At 42.7% G+C, this 18,155-nt stretch overlaps 1 protein-coding gene across 1 annotated transcript in view; it reads right to left on the bottom strand.

The window, feature by feature from the left end:
* LOC145417306 (uncharacterized) overlaps positions 1-18,155 on the bottom strand; it is a 564,754-nt gene that overhangs the window by 465,205 nt on the left and 81,394 nt on the right. The window contains exon 3 of the mRNA XM_080285979.1: positions 7,462-7,611. Coding sequence (XP_080142105.1) covers positions 7,462-7,611 — 150 coding nt within the window. The remainder of the gene's footprint in view (positions 1-7,461; positions 7,612-18,155) is intronic.

Here is an 18,155-nt window from a genome sequence, read left to right as displayed (position 1 = left end):
CTGTTTTATCCCCTACTCTCTTTAACCTATACATGAATGACATACCCACACCCCACACACCACAACTAAGCATAGCTTCCTACGCAGATGACATAACACTCACATGTACACACCAAAATGCAAACATGGCCATACACATCCTCCAACCTTACCTCAACACACTACACAAATGGTTCACAAAAAAACAGGCTCACAATAGCCCCAGCCAAATCTACTGTGACCTTTCTCACAAACTGGACTGCAGAACATAGTCACATTCCACACCTCACCATAAACAATGCTCCCCTACCAAAAACGCACACACACACAAAATCTTTGGTGTAACATACATCAATGGCCTATAAACAACACATCACAAACATTAAAAACATATTAACACCAAGACTCAATGCTCTAAGGTCACTTGCCCATACAACATTTGGACTTAAAGAAAACCACCACCACAATATACAAACAATAAATATGTTCAGTGATGAATAATTATGCAAGACCTGCTTGAACTTCTAACCTCATTATAACACACTACAACACTCTACAGACCATACAGAACAACGCCCTAACAATAACCACAGGCTGCACAGCTACCATACCCACAGACCACCTACACTAAGACACTAAAGTCCTCAAAGTTAACCAGCGGCGTCCCGTCGACGTTCTTCCACGTCCTCACGTTTTGTCACTGCCAATCCCGTCGACGTACTTTAACGTCCTGCAATTGCAAGGTTCATTCATTTTTCATTCATTCATTGCCAGACGCCATGTATCCCAAACGGGGTGGCCAAGGGCTTAGAGTTAATTGTTTTACAGGGAGGGGCACTAATCCTCCACCAACCCCACTTGACACGTAGGGATGCCAACAGCATCTGGTGTTCCCAGGCGGTCACCCATCCAAGTACTAACCAGACCCAACGTTGCATAATTTCCACAATTTTCAAAATTCACGCGAGATTTTCGATTTGCCCACCTACCCAAGCTTCCCCTACCTGCCGCCGGGCAGGCAGCATCCCAGATCCCGCATGACCCGTGCACGCCCTTGTCTCGGTCACTCACCTGTTAGCAGTGACCCAGGTCAGACATGGCGCGTAAAGGTCTCTCAGACAACGAAATACAATCTGCCCTGGATACCTTCACTGGAGATAGTGATTCTCCACTTGATGATGATGTAGTGGATCGAGATTACGTGCAGCCTGAGGAGGAAATAACAAGCAGTGATGAGGAGGTCCCTTCGCCCCGGAAAAAAAGGTATGTCACATATCGTAAGGCAACGGAAGGCCAGCCTGCACCCAAACCACCTGCACGGACCTCTCTCCATCCCCTAGAGAGAGATTCTGATGAGGACGAGGATGAGGACGATGACGATGACGGCGGCTTAGGACGTGATGTTGCCTCGTGGTTGGGGAAGGAAAAAATCTCACCCCGAGGTTCAGAAGGTGGGGCAAGAAGGCAAATAAGGTATGGTCCTAGTGTTTTGTCTGGGGAAGGCGAAAGTGGTGTGGTGGGAGTGCGGGGTGAAAGGGAAAGTGGTGTGGCGGGAGTGCGGGGTGAAAGGGAAAGTGGTGTGGCGGGAGTGCGGGGTGAAAGGGAAAGTGATGTGAGGGAGGCAGCACGAGCACGTGGTGCACATAGGCCTAGGGGAGAGGAGGTGGAGCCACTACCCAGCACGTCTTTCACCACACAATATTCCCAAACTTCCTCTCCACAGCCCCAGGATGTGGGGAAAGGAAGGAAAGGGAAGGGAAAGGGTAAAGGAAAAGGGAGAGGGAAGAGAAGTGCGAGTGATGAAAGGTGCCGCTCTCCACCTCTCCAACCTCCCCCACCACCACCAATGTTGCGTTGTGCCTTCAGCCATGTTTCAGAGAGTACCATAACTTCCTACACTACTGAAACTGTGTGGGATGGCGATATGACGCTCAGTATAATGGTAAGGCCTGTCAGTATGTGCTAAGTCTTATATAAAGTTGAAAAGGGTGTAATGTTTGCAGGAAAGTAATGTATAAGTTGAGAAATAGTGTAAGTTGAAAGAAGTGATATCAAAACTACACCCACTCTGTAAATCTGCGAAAATATGACGCTCAGTATAACACTCTGGTCAGTAAATATGTGATAGCAAGAATATAAAGTGGAAACGGGTGTAATGTTAGCAGGAACGTAATGTATAAGTTGAAAAATAGTGTAAGTTGTAACAATTGATGTCACGAGTACACCCACTGTGTAAATCAGCGAAAATATTACGCTCAGTAGAACATTCTGGTCTGTAAGTATGTGATAGGAATGATATAAAATGGAAAAGGGTGTAATGTTAGTAGGAAAATAATTTATAAGTCGAATACTAGTGTAAGATGAAACAAATGATATCGAGATAACACTCACTGTGTAGGAGTAGACTGTAGCACCAGTCGAGCAGGGCAGTACTCCCGAGGTGGATGGAAAGCTGATGACAGGGAGTGCTGGAGCTCCCGTTTCATCAGCCCTCAGGACTAGTTCCTGACCATCCACCTTTGCTGAACTTTTTCAGTGTCTCAGTTACACAGAGAGTAGGCCAGCATGCTCTCCAGTACAAATTTCTCTAACTATCTTCACCAAACTACATGCACAGTACACACTACACTTCCTATTCAAAATTTACCCAAAATGGCGTCGTTTTACCAAGCCTCGGAGTCCCCAGGGGGGGGGACCATAAATGCCCCCACGATCTGCCCCTCTCCCGGTGACGACTCAAGATGCCTGGAACCACTGTCTGACTCTCTTCTTCTTCATTTCTGCAACATTCGCGGCCTTTCCTCTAACTTTCGCTCTGTTGAGCACCACCTCTCCTCCTCTAAACCTCACCTTCTTTTTCTAACGGAGACTCAGCTGTCTGAGGCAACTGACAGCAAACCCTTTTCTGTATCCTCCTACTTTCTCTATACTCATTTCAAAGCCAAAGGTGGCTGTTGTGTATATATACGCAACGACTTATCTTGCTCTCGTGTTCCTGAACTTGATTCTTCTGAATTCTCCACACTCTGGCTTCGGCTTTCCTGTCATTCTCTGACTAAATATATCTGTGCTGTTTACTTATCCCCTAATTCTACTGACTATCAAAAATTCTTCGACTATCTTACTTCTACGATGGAACACATTCTATCCATTTCTCCTTTCTCTGAAATCTCCATTCTTGGAGATTTCAATGTTCACCACCACCTTTGGCTCTCCTCTCCTTTCACGGATCCACCTGGTGAACAAGCTTACATCTTTTCTATCCTTAATGACCTAGAGCAGCTTGTACAGCACCCTACCCGTATCCCTGACCGCCTTGGAGAGAGCTCCAACCTCTTCCTCACAACTAATCCTTCTGCTTACTCTGTTAATCTTTTCTCTCCGTTGGGCTCCTCCGATCACAACCTTATTACCTTAACCTGTCCTATCACTCCGGTACGGCCTGTGGACCCTCCAGGGAAACGTCGTCTGTGGCATTTTGGAGCCGCAGACTGGGAGGCCCTCAGGCAGTACTTCTTTGATTTTCCATGGAATGATTATTGCTTCCATGGCCGTGAGCCATCTGAGTGTGCCTTGCGCATTACGGAGGTTATTCTCTCGGGCATGGAAGCATACATTCCTTTCTCATATCCTCTGACTAATGCAAGAAAGCCTTGGTTTAATCACGCTTGTTCTAATGCTGTCCGCAACAAGGAGAGGGCCTACAAAAGGTACCGGAGCCAACCCACCCCTGAATCACATCATCTTTACGTTTCTGCCCGGAATCGTGCTTAGTCTGTTCTTCGCTCTACTAAAAATAATTTCATCCATACTAAATGCTCTCAACTCTCCAACTCGAATTCTTCCCGCTCCTTCTGGCATCTTGCCAAAAATCTTTCTAACAACTTTACCTCATCATCCTTCCCTCCTCTTTTCTACTCTGATGGTTCTGTAGCTATTTCTTCTACTGATAAAGCAGATCTCTTCGCACAGACTTTCTCCTCCAATTCTACCTTAGACGATTCCGGTGCTGTTCCTCCATCACTTCCCCACTCTGACTTCCTCATGGCTGACATTAAAATTTCTTCAGTTGATGTATTTTCTGCCATCACTGGCCTCAATACTAACAAGGCATATGGGCCTGATGGGGTCCCTCCTGTTGTTCTCAAGAACTGTGCTTCTGTGCTTACACCCTGCCTAGGCAAACTCTTTCGTCTTTGTCTGTCAACTTGTACCTTTCCTTCTTGCTGGAAGTTTGCTCTCATTCAGCCAGTCCCAAAGAAGGGTGACCCACTCCCAACCCTCCAACTATCGTCCAATTGCTTTAACGTCCTGTATTTCAAAAGTTTTCGAGTCAATTCTTAATAGAAAAATTTTAAAGCATCTTTCCTATCACAACCTTCTTTCTGATCGTCAGTATGGGTTCCATCAGGGACGCTCACTGGCGATCTTATCATCTTCCATTCAGACTACTGGTCATCCTCCTTTCGGGACTTTGGCGAAAGCTTTGCCATTGCACTTGACATCTCAAAGGCTTTCGATCGAGTGTGGCATAAATCTTTGATTTCCAAACTGCCCTCTTACGGTTTCTATCCTTCTATCTGTGCCTTCATCGCTAGCTTCCTTTCTGGTCGTTCTATAGCCGCTGTTATAGACGGCCATCGTTCTTCTCCTAGATCTATCAACAGTGGTATTCCTCAGGGCTCTGTCCTATCACCAACTCTCTTCCTTTTATTCATCAATGATCTTCTAAGTTGTACATCTAACCCTATCCACTCATACGCTGATGACTCCACCCTTCACCTTTCCATTCGGTTCCCGCAATGCCCATCTCAACAGTTACTTCAACAAACAAGGGATGAGGCTATGGCACACCTAATGTCTGACTTGGCTCGTATCTCTGACTGGGGTAAAAATAATATGGTTGTCTTTAATGCATCTAAGACTCAGTTCATACACCTTTCAACCCGACAAAATCTTCCACAGGTATACCCACTAATGTTTAATAATATTCAGCTTAATCCTACATCATCCTTGAACATGCTTGGGGTTTCATTTACTCGGGACTTATCTTGGAAAGATCATATTACATCTCTTGTAAAATCTGCTTCCAAGAGATTGGGTGTGCTAAGCCGACTCCGCTCTTTCTTTACCCCTGCACAATTGTTGACTCTATACAGGGGTTTTATCCGCCCCTGTGTGGAGTACAACTCTCATGTGTGGGGAGGCTCCCCACATGCAGCTCTTCTCAATAGGGTGGAGTCAAAGGCTTTTCGTCTCATTAACTCTCCTCCTCTTACTGACTCCCTTCAACCTCTGTCTCTTCGCCGCACTGTTGCATCTTTATCTCTTTTCTATCGCTACTTTAATGGTCACTGCTCCTCTGAACTGTCTGCTTGCATTCCTCCACCTCTACGACGGGCGCGTAGCACCCGTCTGGCAGCAGACTCTCATCCTTTTTCTGTCCAACTCTCTAATGCAAGAATTAACCGTTACTCCCAGTCTTTCATTTATGCAACAGGTCAACTCTGGAACTGTCTCCCTCTGTCTGTATTTCCTGCTGCCTATGATCTCCAGTCTTTCAAACGCAGTGTGTCCAGGCATCTCAAAATGATCGGATCTTGAATTTGGCTCTATATTGTATTTTGTTTTTCTCTTGGAGGGAACTGTTACTGCGGGCTCATGGCCTTTGGTTCCTTCTTCCTCGCATAAAAAAAAAAAAAAAAAAAAATGCGATAATATGACGCTCAGTAGAATAGTAAGGTCTCCAATTATGTGATAGCAATTATATCAAGTGGAAACATGTGTAATGTTAGTGGAGAAGTATTATATAAGTACAAAAATAGGTTGTAAGTTGAAATAATAATCATAGCGACTTCACCCTCTGTGTTATTATGCGCTATTATTACGCTAAATATTTACGTAAGGCCTGAAACTATCTCAAAACAGTTCTCTAAAGTGGAAAAGTGTATAATGTAATTAGGAAAGTATTATGTAAGTTGAAAAAACACAATATGAGTTGAAACAACAGTCACAGCGAGGTCACTCACTACGTAAATAAGCGCTAACATTACGCTAAATGTTATCGAAAGGCCTGTGAATACGTAAAAACAGTTCAGTAAAATGTAAAATGGTATAATGTTATTGCAGATGTATTATGTAAGTAGAAAAAATGATATGTATCATGATTCAGCAATGTTAGCGATTCATCGTGAACAGTTTGGCCGATTTCGCTCGGTTCCCCCGATGGTACAATGCTTATTTCACCTCTATTTTTGTATAAAATCCAATTTACTCTTGTATCACATGTTTTTATGTTTGTAATAAATACATATCTACTTACTTTCATTGGTTTCCCAGACTTATAATACCATAGAAAACGTGAGAGCCTCAGACCACCTACAGAGAACACGGTACCAGGTGTGACGAAGGTATACCTGTTTAGGCCACTTATGGACCCCGGTGAACACTTTCTTGGTGATTGACCATTGTTTCTGACCAAAAGCGAAAGTTTTAGCAAAAAAAAATTGGGTCCAAAAATGGTCGGGATTGGGGGGTACCAGAGGTGAAAAAGTGGTCGGGACGGGGCGGGTTAAGGATCATCTAGACATGAGAAGTACACAAATTTTTGCTGCAGCCTCCACAAACCCACACCATCCACTACACTACATGACAGCACATCCACACATATATACCAAGGAACATCAAAAAAAACACCTAGCATATGTTATCATACAAAATACTGTCAACTCTCCCCCCTTGCCCACATCAAATCAGCTTCCAGAGGCATATCCATGCTCGAATCACTCACTGTTCCGTTCAGTCACTCAAAGACAACACACAGCTGCATGCACGGCCTCCTGATATCCACCCTTCTGAATTCTACCTCTCTCATGAGGACTAAGTCCACCTGATCAGGCTGGGATGTGGGCATCATCCAACCCTATTGAGTTATCAGAAGAGGCTAGATGGCTTCATCACTGACAATGGTCCAGGATGCAACACAGCACCCCAACTTATTAAGCACATCATGGAAGACTGCATTGCACACAATTGCTTGTGCCAACAACACAACATACACACTCCTTGAGAGCTCTGTGGGAAGGCCCAGTCTTGGTCGTGGCCTTCCTTAGGGACTCGGGGCTGTTCGGCAAGACTGCCTAAGGAACAACAACTACTACTACTACTACTACTACTACTACCACCAGAATTCAAGCAGCAGGGAGAGACACCATTAGGTGACCAAGGCTAACGCATGTAAAAATATACTGGAGCCTTTATAAATAATGCAACTAAGCAATACAGGCTGAAAATTGGTGAAGATTCAAATATCACTAAATGTGGATTTTTTATAATAACATACTTGACCAGGTTTTTGGGACACTACTGTACCAGTTACCCAATACTACAAGTCAAAATATAAATATCTCCAAGCAGCTCCTTTCTGACAAGTTGATAGCATTTCATCTTATGCTAGCTCGTACTGCACAGCTATTAACTTACATCATTTCAAAATTTTGATCCTGCTTTATAGAAACTTGCATAGACACATTGGTTTGACTCTCAGTAGTCAGCCTCACAGACACAGTTTCACTGCGTTCACCCCAGCTCCATGGCGGGCAGAGAGTGGTTTCTAGTGATGTAAACTTCTGGCTGAAAAAGAAAATACAATAATTAAAAAAAAGAAAGAAAAAAATCTTCCATTTTACGAATCAAACTCCTATTATTTCTCAATTACAGAGATAAGAAGGCATGAATGGAAGTACAGAATCAAACTGCCACTAACTACCACTCAAACCATAAGGGCACCATCTTGATAAACCCACAGCAGTACAATGCAGCCTCATTATGTGATAAATCACTACAACAACAATTACAAAGTTACATCCTGTCGTGGTACAATTGTGATTTCGCTGCAACAATATTTTTGACAGCTGCTTCCGAGAATCTCATGTGGACAGATGTGGTGGTGCACATATGCCAAAATTGATGTCCAGTGTTTACACTGGCTGTGATCATTGCTGTTCATTCTATTTTGTGCATGAAAGGCCATTGTTATCACCAAATAGCAGTGCATGTGCTTAACAAATAGTGTCATGTGCAATAGAAGTGATACTTTCTTGTGTGTTTAATAATGAAAATTGTGACTTGAAAATTGTATCAACCTTACACAACAACCATCCCATCTTTGGGCCTCTACACAGCTAACTGAGCCAAGATGCCCATCCAGTGTTTACACTGGCTGTGATCACTGACTTTCATTTTATTCTGTGCATGAAAGACCACTGATGCACCACTGTTATCAAAAATAAGAGTGCAAGTGCTTAACAAGTACAGAGTGCTGTGTATGATATTAAATGAATTAATACTTTTTGTGTGTGAAATACTGGAAGTTGTGACTTGGAAATCATGTCAACCTTATGTAACCATCATCCCCTTTATGGGCCTCTACATAGCTGACTCAGCCAAGATGCCCACCCAGTGATCACATTGGCTGTGATCACTGCCTTTTCTTTTATTTTGTGCATGAAATGTCAATGAAACACCATTGCTACCACCAAATAACAGTGCAAGTACATAACAAAGAGTGCAGTGTGTGATATTAAGTGAAGTGATATATATATATATATATATATACAGTATATATATTTTTGGGGGGGCCTCCAACAGTTCCCCCATCCTGGAATGGGGGGGGGGGGAAGAGCAGGGAGTACCCATGATGAAACTCACATCAGCACAGGACAAACTTCAAATGGGTGGACGAGGTTTTTCTGGGGGGTCATTTTAGGCTTTGCGGTCAAAGTCACTCACCTTAACCCCAGTGAACCCATGTTATATCGACTTTGTTATCTGATACTGTAATTCGGTTTACAGGAGGTCTTCACTTGACACAACCTTATTGCATAATGAAGCTGCGTTGTATGAGGCTTTGAAAGTACACTATCTATCTATCTATAGCCCGACGCCCTAATCCCGCAAAGGGTGGCCGCAGACAAAATGCCTCCAAGTCGCTCTGTCACCCACCATTTGACTACCCTCCCCCCAACTCACCCCCCCCTCCCTCATATACCTCTCAACTCCATCCCTCCACCTCATCCTTGGTCTACCTCTCCCTCTCCCTCCTCCCACCTCACCCACATACACCCTCTTAGTCAGTCTTCCATTTTCCATTCTCTCCACATGTCCAAACCACCTCAGTGTATTTCTCCTAATCTTCTCAACCACATCCACATCTACCCCACAGCGTTCCTTCACTTCTTCATTCGTCAACCTGGCCCTCCACGTCACTCCACATGCTCCTCTCAAGTAACTCATTTCCACTGCTCTCACTCTTGACTTGTTCCCCTCTTGTAAGGTCCATGCCTCGCTTCCATACGTCAGGGTAGGGATCACAATACTATCATGCAGTGACTTCTTAACTTCCATACTCACCTCCCTATTTCTCATCACTGCTCTCAGTGTACCAACAACCTTCCTTCCCTGCTGTACCCTTTCACGCACTTCATCCCCAAAGTTCCATCCTTACTCATCACACTACCCAAGTACTTGAATGCACTCACATTCTCCATATCCTCACCATCCAACCTCACTGCACACTCTGTGACTTCATTCCTCTCAAACACCATAACTTTACTTTTGTTTACATTAACTTTCAGATTCCTCCTCCTACACACTGTCCCAAATTCATTCACCAAACCTTGCAACTCCCATTCATCTTCACTCAACAGCACTGTATCATCAGCAAACAGCAACACTGGAAGCTTCCAAATCTCACCCTCATTCATTAGAGCCACCCCCACATCCACTGCCCTACCCTGCACCTCCTTTACAACCCCATCCATGTATATATTAAACAGCCATGGAGACATCACACAACCCTGTTTCAGTCCCACCTTGAGGTCAAAGAACTCACTCAGCTCACCATCCATTCGCACCGTAGCCCTAGCTCCCTCGTACATACTCTTCATAGCACTCAACAATTTCCCCTCCACTCCATATATTCTTAATACCTTCCACATACCTTGCCTATCTATTCTGTCATAAGCTTGATGAAATTAAGCAGACACTGCCCTTTAAGTTTCATGTATTCTGGAGGAATTTACAACTAACAGGAAATACTGTACCACTGCAAAGTTCAAATCCAACTTGATAGCTTAACAGTTGGACTGTTGAGCACCGAATTATCATTCTTGAGCCCTAGTGTTCCTTGATACAGAGGTGGGTTAGTGACGTCCCACAGGTGGAATAGCTGGATAATAATAGACTTTTGGCTAAACAAAGTTCCCTTTCCTTTACTTGTATGCATTGGCATCCACAGAAAACCTGCCACTGTAGGAGGAAGGAGCGCCCAACACTGGGGCTTTCACTGCCATCTCTTGAGACGCATGAGATACTGATTCAAAAGGCATTAGAAATCTCTGGAATGACAAGTGCTGCCCCTGCTTTCTGTTGTATTAACTCAGGATTATAAGGGGTGAACCCAATGTTGTGAGCATTAACCACTACAGTTAGTGCCAGTTAAAATATCATGATTACTAATCACTTCCAAGATACAGCAGCATTATCAATGATGTTTATAATATCACAAATTTCTCCCTCCATTTTTTTTTTCTTTTTTTTTTTATATACTAATGAACAGCAATTTACTTGCATATGATAGTGTTAAGTGTGGTTAGACTGGGTAAAATTCTTGATGTGATATAACAGAAAATTTCTTTCAGTCTAACTATGTACTATTATCACCATCATCATCATCTTGTGGTAGGTGGGGGCGTTCACCATCTACACACTAGATGTAGTGCTGCTCTCAGGTGTCTCCCCTTTCCTCTCCTCCATCCTTCTTTCCTTCCATCCTCTTCTGTCTTTCTTTCCTTCAGTCTTTCCTTGTCCTTCTGCTTATGGGTGACTTTACACTCCCTCCTTTGTCTTTCTTTCCTCTTCCTGCTGCCAGTGGTTGATTCTACACTGAGTGACATGCCAAATGGTTTCCTGTACACTAGGAAACCATTTACAATGCTGGGTGGTAACCATATAACCAAATTTTGGTGCCTGGTAGTTAGTGGGTAATTATGGAGCTCCAATCGGATTGAGCCAGTGAAGGTTTATATCCATTGGGTGGTTGGGATTTATTGCTTACGTAATGCCACTCAGAGATGAGTGAGGCTGGTCACTCTCATCTTAAATGTCAGGACCAACTTGCCTAGCCCCGGGATTCTACGCTCCTCATGGGGCAACATAGGACTGGATAATGAATGATGATGAATCATCTTCATCGTCATCATCATCAACCAGACCTACTTTCCCAACCTAGGGCAAGGTAAGGAGTAGCAGCATCCAGACAGCCAAAGTCTGCGCAATTCAATGGGCCACACTTCCATTCACTCATCATTCAAGCCCACGGAATCCTGGCTCCATGTGATAAGCCAGTAAGTTCCACCATGTACTGTAGCTTCATATATACCTATCTGACAGAGTCAATCCAAATGCTGTCACGTTAAAAAGGGGTGCCAAGTCCCTGGTCATGCGATTCTCTACACAAAATTCATCCAGCCTGCTGGATCTCTTGTCAGTTCCTTTGCTTCACCAACTTCCATACCTTTTTTCCTCACACACTTATCCACCATATCTCTCCACCTTCTCCTTGGCCTACCCCCTCTCCTCCCTCCTTCAAATTCAATCAGATATACCTTTTTCACTACTCTATTGTCATCCACTCGCTCCACATGGCCATACCATCTCAGGACACTCTCTTCGATTCTTGTGTCCACAGACTTCCTCATGCCACATCTTTCACGAATCACATTATTTTGTATTTTATTCACTCTCTGTACTCCACATATATTCCTCAATAGTCCCATCTCCACTGCTCTCACTCTTTTCATTTTCATGCCACAACATAGTCTCACATCCATATGTTAAAGCTGGCACTAACACTCCTTCCTGTAAGTCTTGCACTGTTGCAACACTCAAGCCTCTGCTTCTTATCAAAGTCTTTATAGCATCCACCTGCTTTCCTTCCTTGTCACTCTACTTTCCACTTCCACTGCACATTTACTCTTGTCTATCAATGTACCTAGGTATCTGAACTCCTTCACCAAGTCCAGTCTCTCTCCATTCACTGTAACATCACACTGGGAGTCATTTCTCTCTCAATAACCATCAATTTACTCTATTCTACATTTACTCTCAAGCCACAATGCTCACAGACATTTACAAAATTCTGCTCTTAAATACCATGCCCTTGTCCTGTAGTCACAAGTAGTACTGCATCATCAGCATAAATCAAATCTGAGGTATTCCATCCATCACCATTCATTACAAATGCCATCCCTCTCTCCATTAGGGTACTTGTGTTTTTCTCTCATCATCCCATCCATATATATATTGAAAACCAACAGGGACGTCCCACAACCATGTCGCATGCCCACAATGATCATGAACCATTCATTTAGATGCCCATTTACCCTTACTAAACACGCCTTCTTACCATCATAAAAACTCTTAATGGCACCTAGCAGCTTACCATCCACACTGTACGTAAGTAAAACCTTCCACAATCCTTCTCTGCCTACTTTGTTGTTTGCTTTTTCTAGATCCATAAATGCCATAAACACCTTATACTGTAGTCCTTCTCACACGCCTTCTCCACTATGTCTCACTGCAAATATTTGATCCATCCATCCTCTGCCACTCCAAAAGCCACCCGGTTCATCACTCACTAGGTTTTCTGACATCTCTCTTACTTTCTATATAATAATTCTTCCATATACCTTTCCTAACACACTCAATAGACTTATGCCGTGATAATTCTTGTACTCGCTTTACTCGCCTTTATTTTTGTACAAGGGTACAATCACAGACTTTTTCCACTCTGCTAGGACAGTTTCACTTATACATGTCTTCTTACATATCTCCAAAATGCACTTCATTCTGCTCTCTCCGCTACACTTAATCATCTCTGCATACATCTCATCAACACCAGCTGCCTTCCCATTTTTCAGCCGTTTCACAGCGTTCTTTACTACTACAAGTGTCAACTTTCCTGGCACTGCATTCCTCCTCTGCACACCCCCAAAACCAATCATGTTTACAGCTGCTCTGCTCTCTCCATTCCCATTCATCGGACTTTCAAAATACTTTTCCATCTGGTCCTTACTTCATTCCCATGGGTTAATAATCTACCACTGACATCCTTCACACTTTCACATTTCTTTCCAGTCACTTCTACATTTCTGCACCTCTTTCTAGAATAACTTCCTATTTTCTGAGTAGATTGCATTCATTTTTCTTCCTATATCATCATTTACCTCCTCCTTTTTCTCTTCACTAGCCTCATTACGTGCTTCTTGCTCCCAATATATCCAGTTCTTATTTTTATTGAACCCCTGTCCTGTATTCACTCTAGCCACTTCTTCCTCTTTTCCTCCACTGTATTCTTAATCTCTTCAACTCATCATGGCATACTTTTCTTCTTCGTTGTTACTCTTGCAACACCACACACCGCTTTAGCGTTCCTTACTAAACAATCCCTATATGCATTCCACATGTTGTCCAGATCCATTTCATTCCGATTAACTGATTCCAACTCCTCCCATACTTTGGCCCTGTACTCATCTGCATTTCTTTAATCCTCAGCTTCATGACTTCAGTCTCTCTCCCTGACTGCTCCTCTCTCTTCTGGTCCACCTTACTCCTCTTAGCTTAATTTTGCATACCACAAACATATGATCTGACAAACCTCCACATCGTCCTCTTACTGCCCTCGTATCAGCAGCACTTCCCAGCACTGATTTCTCTACGAGCATGTAATCAATCGGGCTCCTTTCAAAATAATCTCCATTCCCTCTGTGCCACATATATTTATGTGCATCTTTATGCTTGAGATAAGAATTACATATGCACAACCTCCTTTCCTGACACAAGTCCTTCAGTTGCTTTCCATTATCACTCTCTTGTGGTACTCCACTGCTACCCACTATATCATCTACAGGACCAGTGCCTACTATTCCATTCATATCACCCATTACAAACGCTTTATAACTCCTCAGCACTTCTCCTACTACTTCATTCAGCTCATCCCAAAACCTGTCTTTCTCTCTCTCACTCCTGTCATCACACTGTGCATATGCTACAATCACTGCCACTTTCACCTTCTCAAACTTGAATTTGACATATACAGTATACATCTTGAGCTGACACATCTGTAATCTCTCATTCCACTCTGCTACACTTCATTCATCAACATAGCAACTCCTTCCTCACATATGTGGCCATTCATGCCTGACCCTACACACTTCAAATCCTCCCACTCCTCCACTTCACACTCTTTCATCTTAGTTTCACATGATGCCATCATGGCATATTTCACACTCTTGAACACATTCACTAATTCCACCCTCTTGCTCTCCTCATTCACACCTCTCACATTCCACATGGCCATGCAAACTTGCCCATTTGGTTGGGGCCCTGGGCAGACATTGGGTCCTCCAAGGCTCTCCAAAAGAACTGCCATGATTTAGTGATTTTAGATAGGGTAATCTGGGGGACACTTAACCCAGCCACAAACCCCAGTTATATGGTTACCACACAGTGTATTAAATGGTTTCCCAGGTACAGGAAACCATTTGGCTTGTCGCTCAGTATAGAGGCCATAAGGCAATACTACACTGAGTGAGTGGATGATGGGCACCCCCACCTATTGTTACCCTGTATATTAATTATACAAAAGTGTTTGGCATGAATACATAGTTATGTGTATGTATACTGAGAAAATACTAAGGTGAGAACCCACTGATAACATGCCCACTGCCCAGTGAAGTGGGCTAAATGCTCAATATTCACCACTTAAGTCCTCACCTCTCCACAATTTCAATATACAGTACCTCATAGGCCTAACCATCAGTGTTTTTTTATTTCATAACTTTTTTTGCTCATGGAGTATACACATACCATACTGCCTACCAGACAATGTTAGTCTGACAACTATAAAGTTAAAAGGGGGTGCTAAACTGTTGTCTTGTATTCTTTAATGTGAGTTGTAATAAAGTAAATTTACTTGGGCACTGTACTCAAGTAATTTTTGTGGGTAATTTCCTTCATTACTTTTACTTTAACTTATGTATAATTTTCCAGAACTTTTAATAAGGAGTTTCACGATTATTACTGACCAATGACAAGGTATAAAACAGTGCAAACATGGAAGCTGACCAATTACAATGACCTCTTCATATCAGGAGCATTCATGTGCAATTATATTGGTTGAAGTGCTTCCTTCCTGCTAAATCAGTGCCAACTGGTCAGTCTTGCTTCATCATCATTATCATCATCATCCTGACCACTATTTGACACTAAGGATGGGGCAAAGTTAGGTCCATGAAAGCAAGAAAAAATTATGAATGAGGAGAACTAATTAACAACATCCCAGTGAAATGGGTCACAACTATTTCCCCTGCCCCACAAGCCCCCAAAATGCTGATATCCCTTCACAGGCATGACAATAGGCACTTTTATATATATATATATATATATATATATATATATATATATATATATATATATAAATGCATTTCATACTGCCTACAAGATGGTGTCAATGTTCACATAATGTCATTTTCCTGTATATTCACTCACCCCATCAACCTCCATACTTTGCTTTCCCACACACTCGCTTGCCATATCAGTCCACCTTCTTGGTGTAGCACAACTCCACCCAACTTCAGACTCAGTCACATATACCTCTTTCATTATCCTGTTTACATCTTTTCTCAAATTACCATACCTTCTGAGCACACCATCTTCGGCATCATTGTCAACAGCCTTCCTTACTCCACATCTTTCACTAACTAGGTAAACTATTAATTAGGCACACTAATTCTTACCTAGTCCACTCTAACTTGCACACTTCACATACATTATTTAGGAGCTACATTTCCAGTGCTCTAACTCTTTACTTTTTTTTTTTCCCTCCTGCCACACTAAAATAAAGCAGACATATGTTAATGTTGGCACTTGAGCACTTTTATACAATTCCTTTGTTGCCTTCACACTGATATGTCTGGTTAGTACCAAAGCCTTCAAGGCAGCAAGTCACTTCCTTCTTTGTACTTCACTACTTTCCACTTTCTATGCATACAGTAATCTCTCAACTATCCGTCATCACAATATCCTGCCTATCACAATCTCTGGCACTTTCTTCTCAGCTCTATTAAAACAATATCCGGCGGCGGTCGAGTATGAGCGTGTTTGGAAAAAGATGCAGTCAAATTAATTAATAATGCAATAAATAATTATGGGCATTCCACATTAAGGTGATAATTGTGAAGGCACTGAATGGCTGTGGATAAAGAAGAAAGCCAGGGGACATCAAGGATTGCCAGCAAACATGAAAAGTACAAAGCTAGTTCTTCGCTGAGCAGCTCTAGCCAGTATCAAGATGGAGGAAGAGGGAGCTGCCGGAGGTAAAGTACAAAGTGGCTTATGCGGTATATGTAATACTGTTGTAATGGATGATGCTCTTGCCCTGATGTGTGGGTTGTGCAATTTTTGGCACCATACTGAATGTGAAAACATTTCCAGTGAGGTGTATAAATTTCTTAAGAAGAATGATGAGAGCTCTTTTGACTGGTATTGCAGAAAGTGTAATGCAGTAGCAGAGAAAATTCTGTCTCGTGTTAAAAAGATAGATAAACATCAAAACTGGATTGACCAGAGGCTGGACACCTTGGAAAAAGTCTCAGAAGAGAAGTTTGTGAATCTGCAGAAAGATATAAAAGAAACTGAAGTCAAGGTGAGTAATGAAAGTGTCATAAAACTGCACAAACAGATGGATGAAAATATTGACAAGTTGGGTCATGAGAATATTATTACGCTATATAAGGAAATGGATGAAATAAAAAACATGACTGTGATGTTGTACAACTGCACAAACAGATGGATGAAAATACTGACAAGTTGGATCAGGAGAATATTATTACGCTATATAAAGAAATGGGTGAAATGAAAAACATGACTGTGACAAGTTGAAGACAGATATGAGAGAGTCTTCTATCTGTCTATCTATTGCCAGATGCCTTAATCCCATAAGGAGTGGCCAAAAACAAATTGCCTCCATGTCGCCCTGTCTCCTGCCATTTCACTGCCCTGCTCCCAGCTCACACCCCCACCTCTCATGTACCTCTACACTCCATCCCTCCATCTCATCCTTGGCCTCCCCCTCCCTCCACCTCACTCACATACACTCTCCTTGTCAGTCTCTCACTCTCCATCCTCTTCACATGGCCAAACCACCTCAAGGTTTTCTCCTAAAGCTTCCTATCACATCCACATCCACACCACAATGCTCCTTCACATCCTCATTTGTCAGTCTGTCTCTCCATGTGACTCCACATGCTCCTTTCAAATAACTCATTTCCACTGCTCTCACTCTTGACTTCTGTCCCTGCACCATGGTCCAAGCTTCACTTCCATACATTAGAGTTGGTATTCCAATACTGTCATGTAGTAATTTTTTCCCATCCATGCTCACTTTCCTGTTTCTTATCACTGCTTTCAAGGAACCAGCAACCTTTCTTCCTTCTTGCAGCACCCTTTCAAGCACTTTACTCTCCAAACTTCCATCTTTACTTATCACACTACCCAAATACTTAAACGCACTCGCATTTTCCATTTCCTCACCATCCAAAGCACTGTACATTCACTGACTTCACTTCTTTTGAAGACTACAACTTTACTCTTCCCTAGATTCACCTTTAGATTCCATTTCTTACACACAGTCTCCCAAACTCATCCACAAAGCCTTGCAGCTCCCCTTAGTCTTCACTTAACAACACAGTATCATCTGCAAACAACAGTACTGGGAGTTTCCAAACACTGTTCTCTCTCATTACAGCCACTCCAACATCCACTGCCTTATCTTGTATCTCTTTTTATCCCCATCCATATAAAAACTGAACAACCATGGAGACATGACATCCCTGTTTCAATCCAACCTTCAAGTAGAAAAATTAATTCAATTCACTATCCACAAGCACTGCAGCCTTAGCACCCTCATACATAATCTTCATAGCATTCAACAACTTCCCATCTACTCCACACATTCTTAATACTTTCCACAATCCTTGTCTATCCAACCTGTCATATGCTTTCTCCAAATCCATGAAGGCTGCATACAACTTCTTTCCCTTCTCTAGAAACTTTTC

The sequence above is a fragment of the Coenobita brevimanus genome, chromosome 110, assembly GCF_032717465.1.
Source record: "Coenobita brevimanus isolate Jiangsu-jjx chromosome 110, ASM3271746v2, whole genome shotgun sequence".
Taxonomy (NCBI): Eukaryota; Metazoa; Arthropoda; class Malacostraca; order Decapoda; family Coenobitidae; genus Coenobita; species Coenobita brevimanus.
This window is presented reverse-complemented; position numbering and strand designations above follow the sequence as displayed.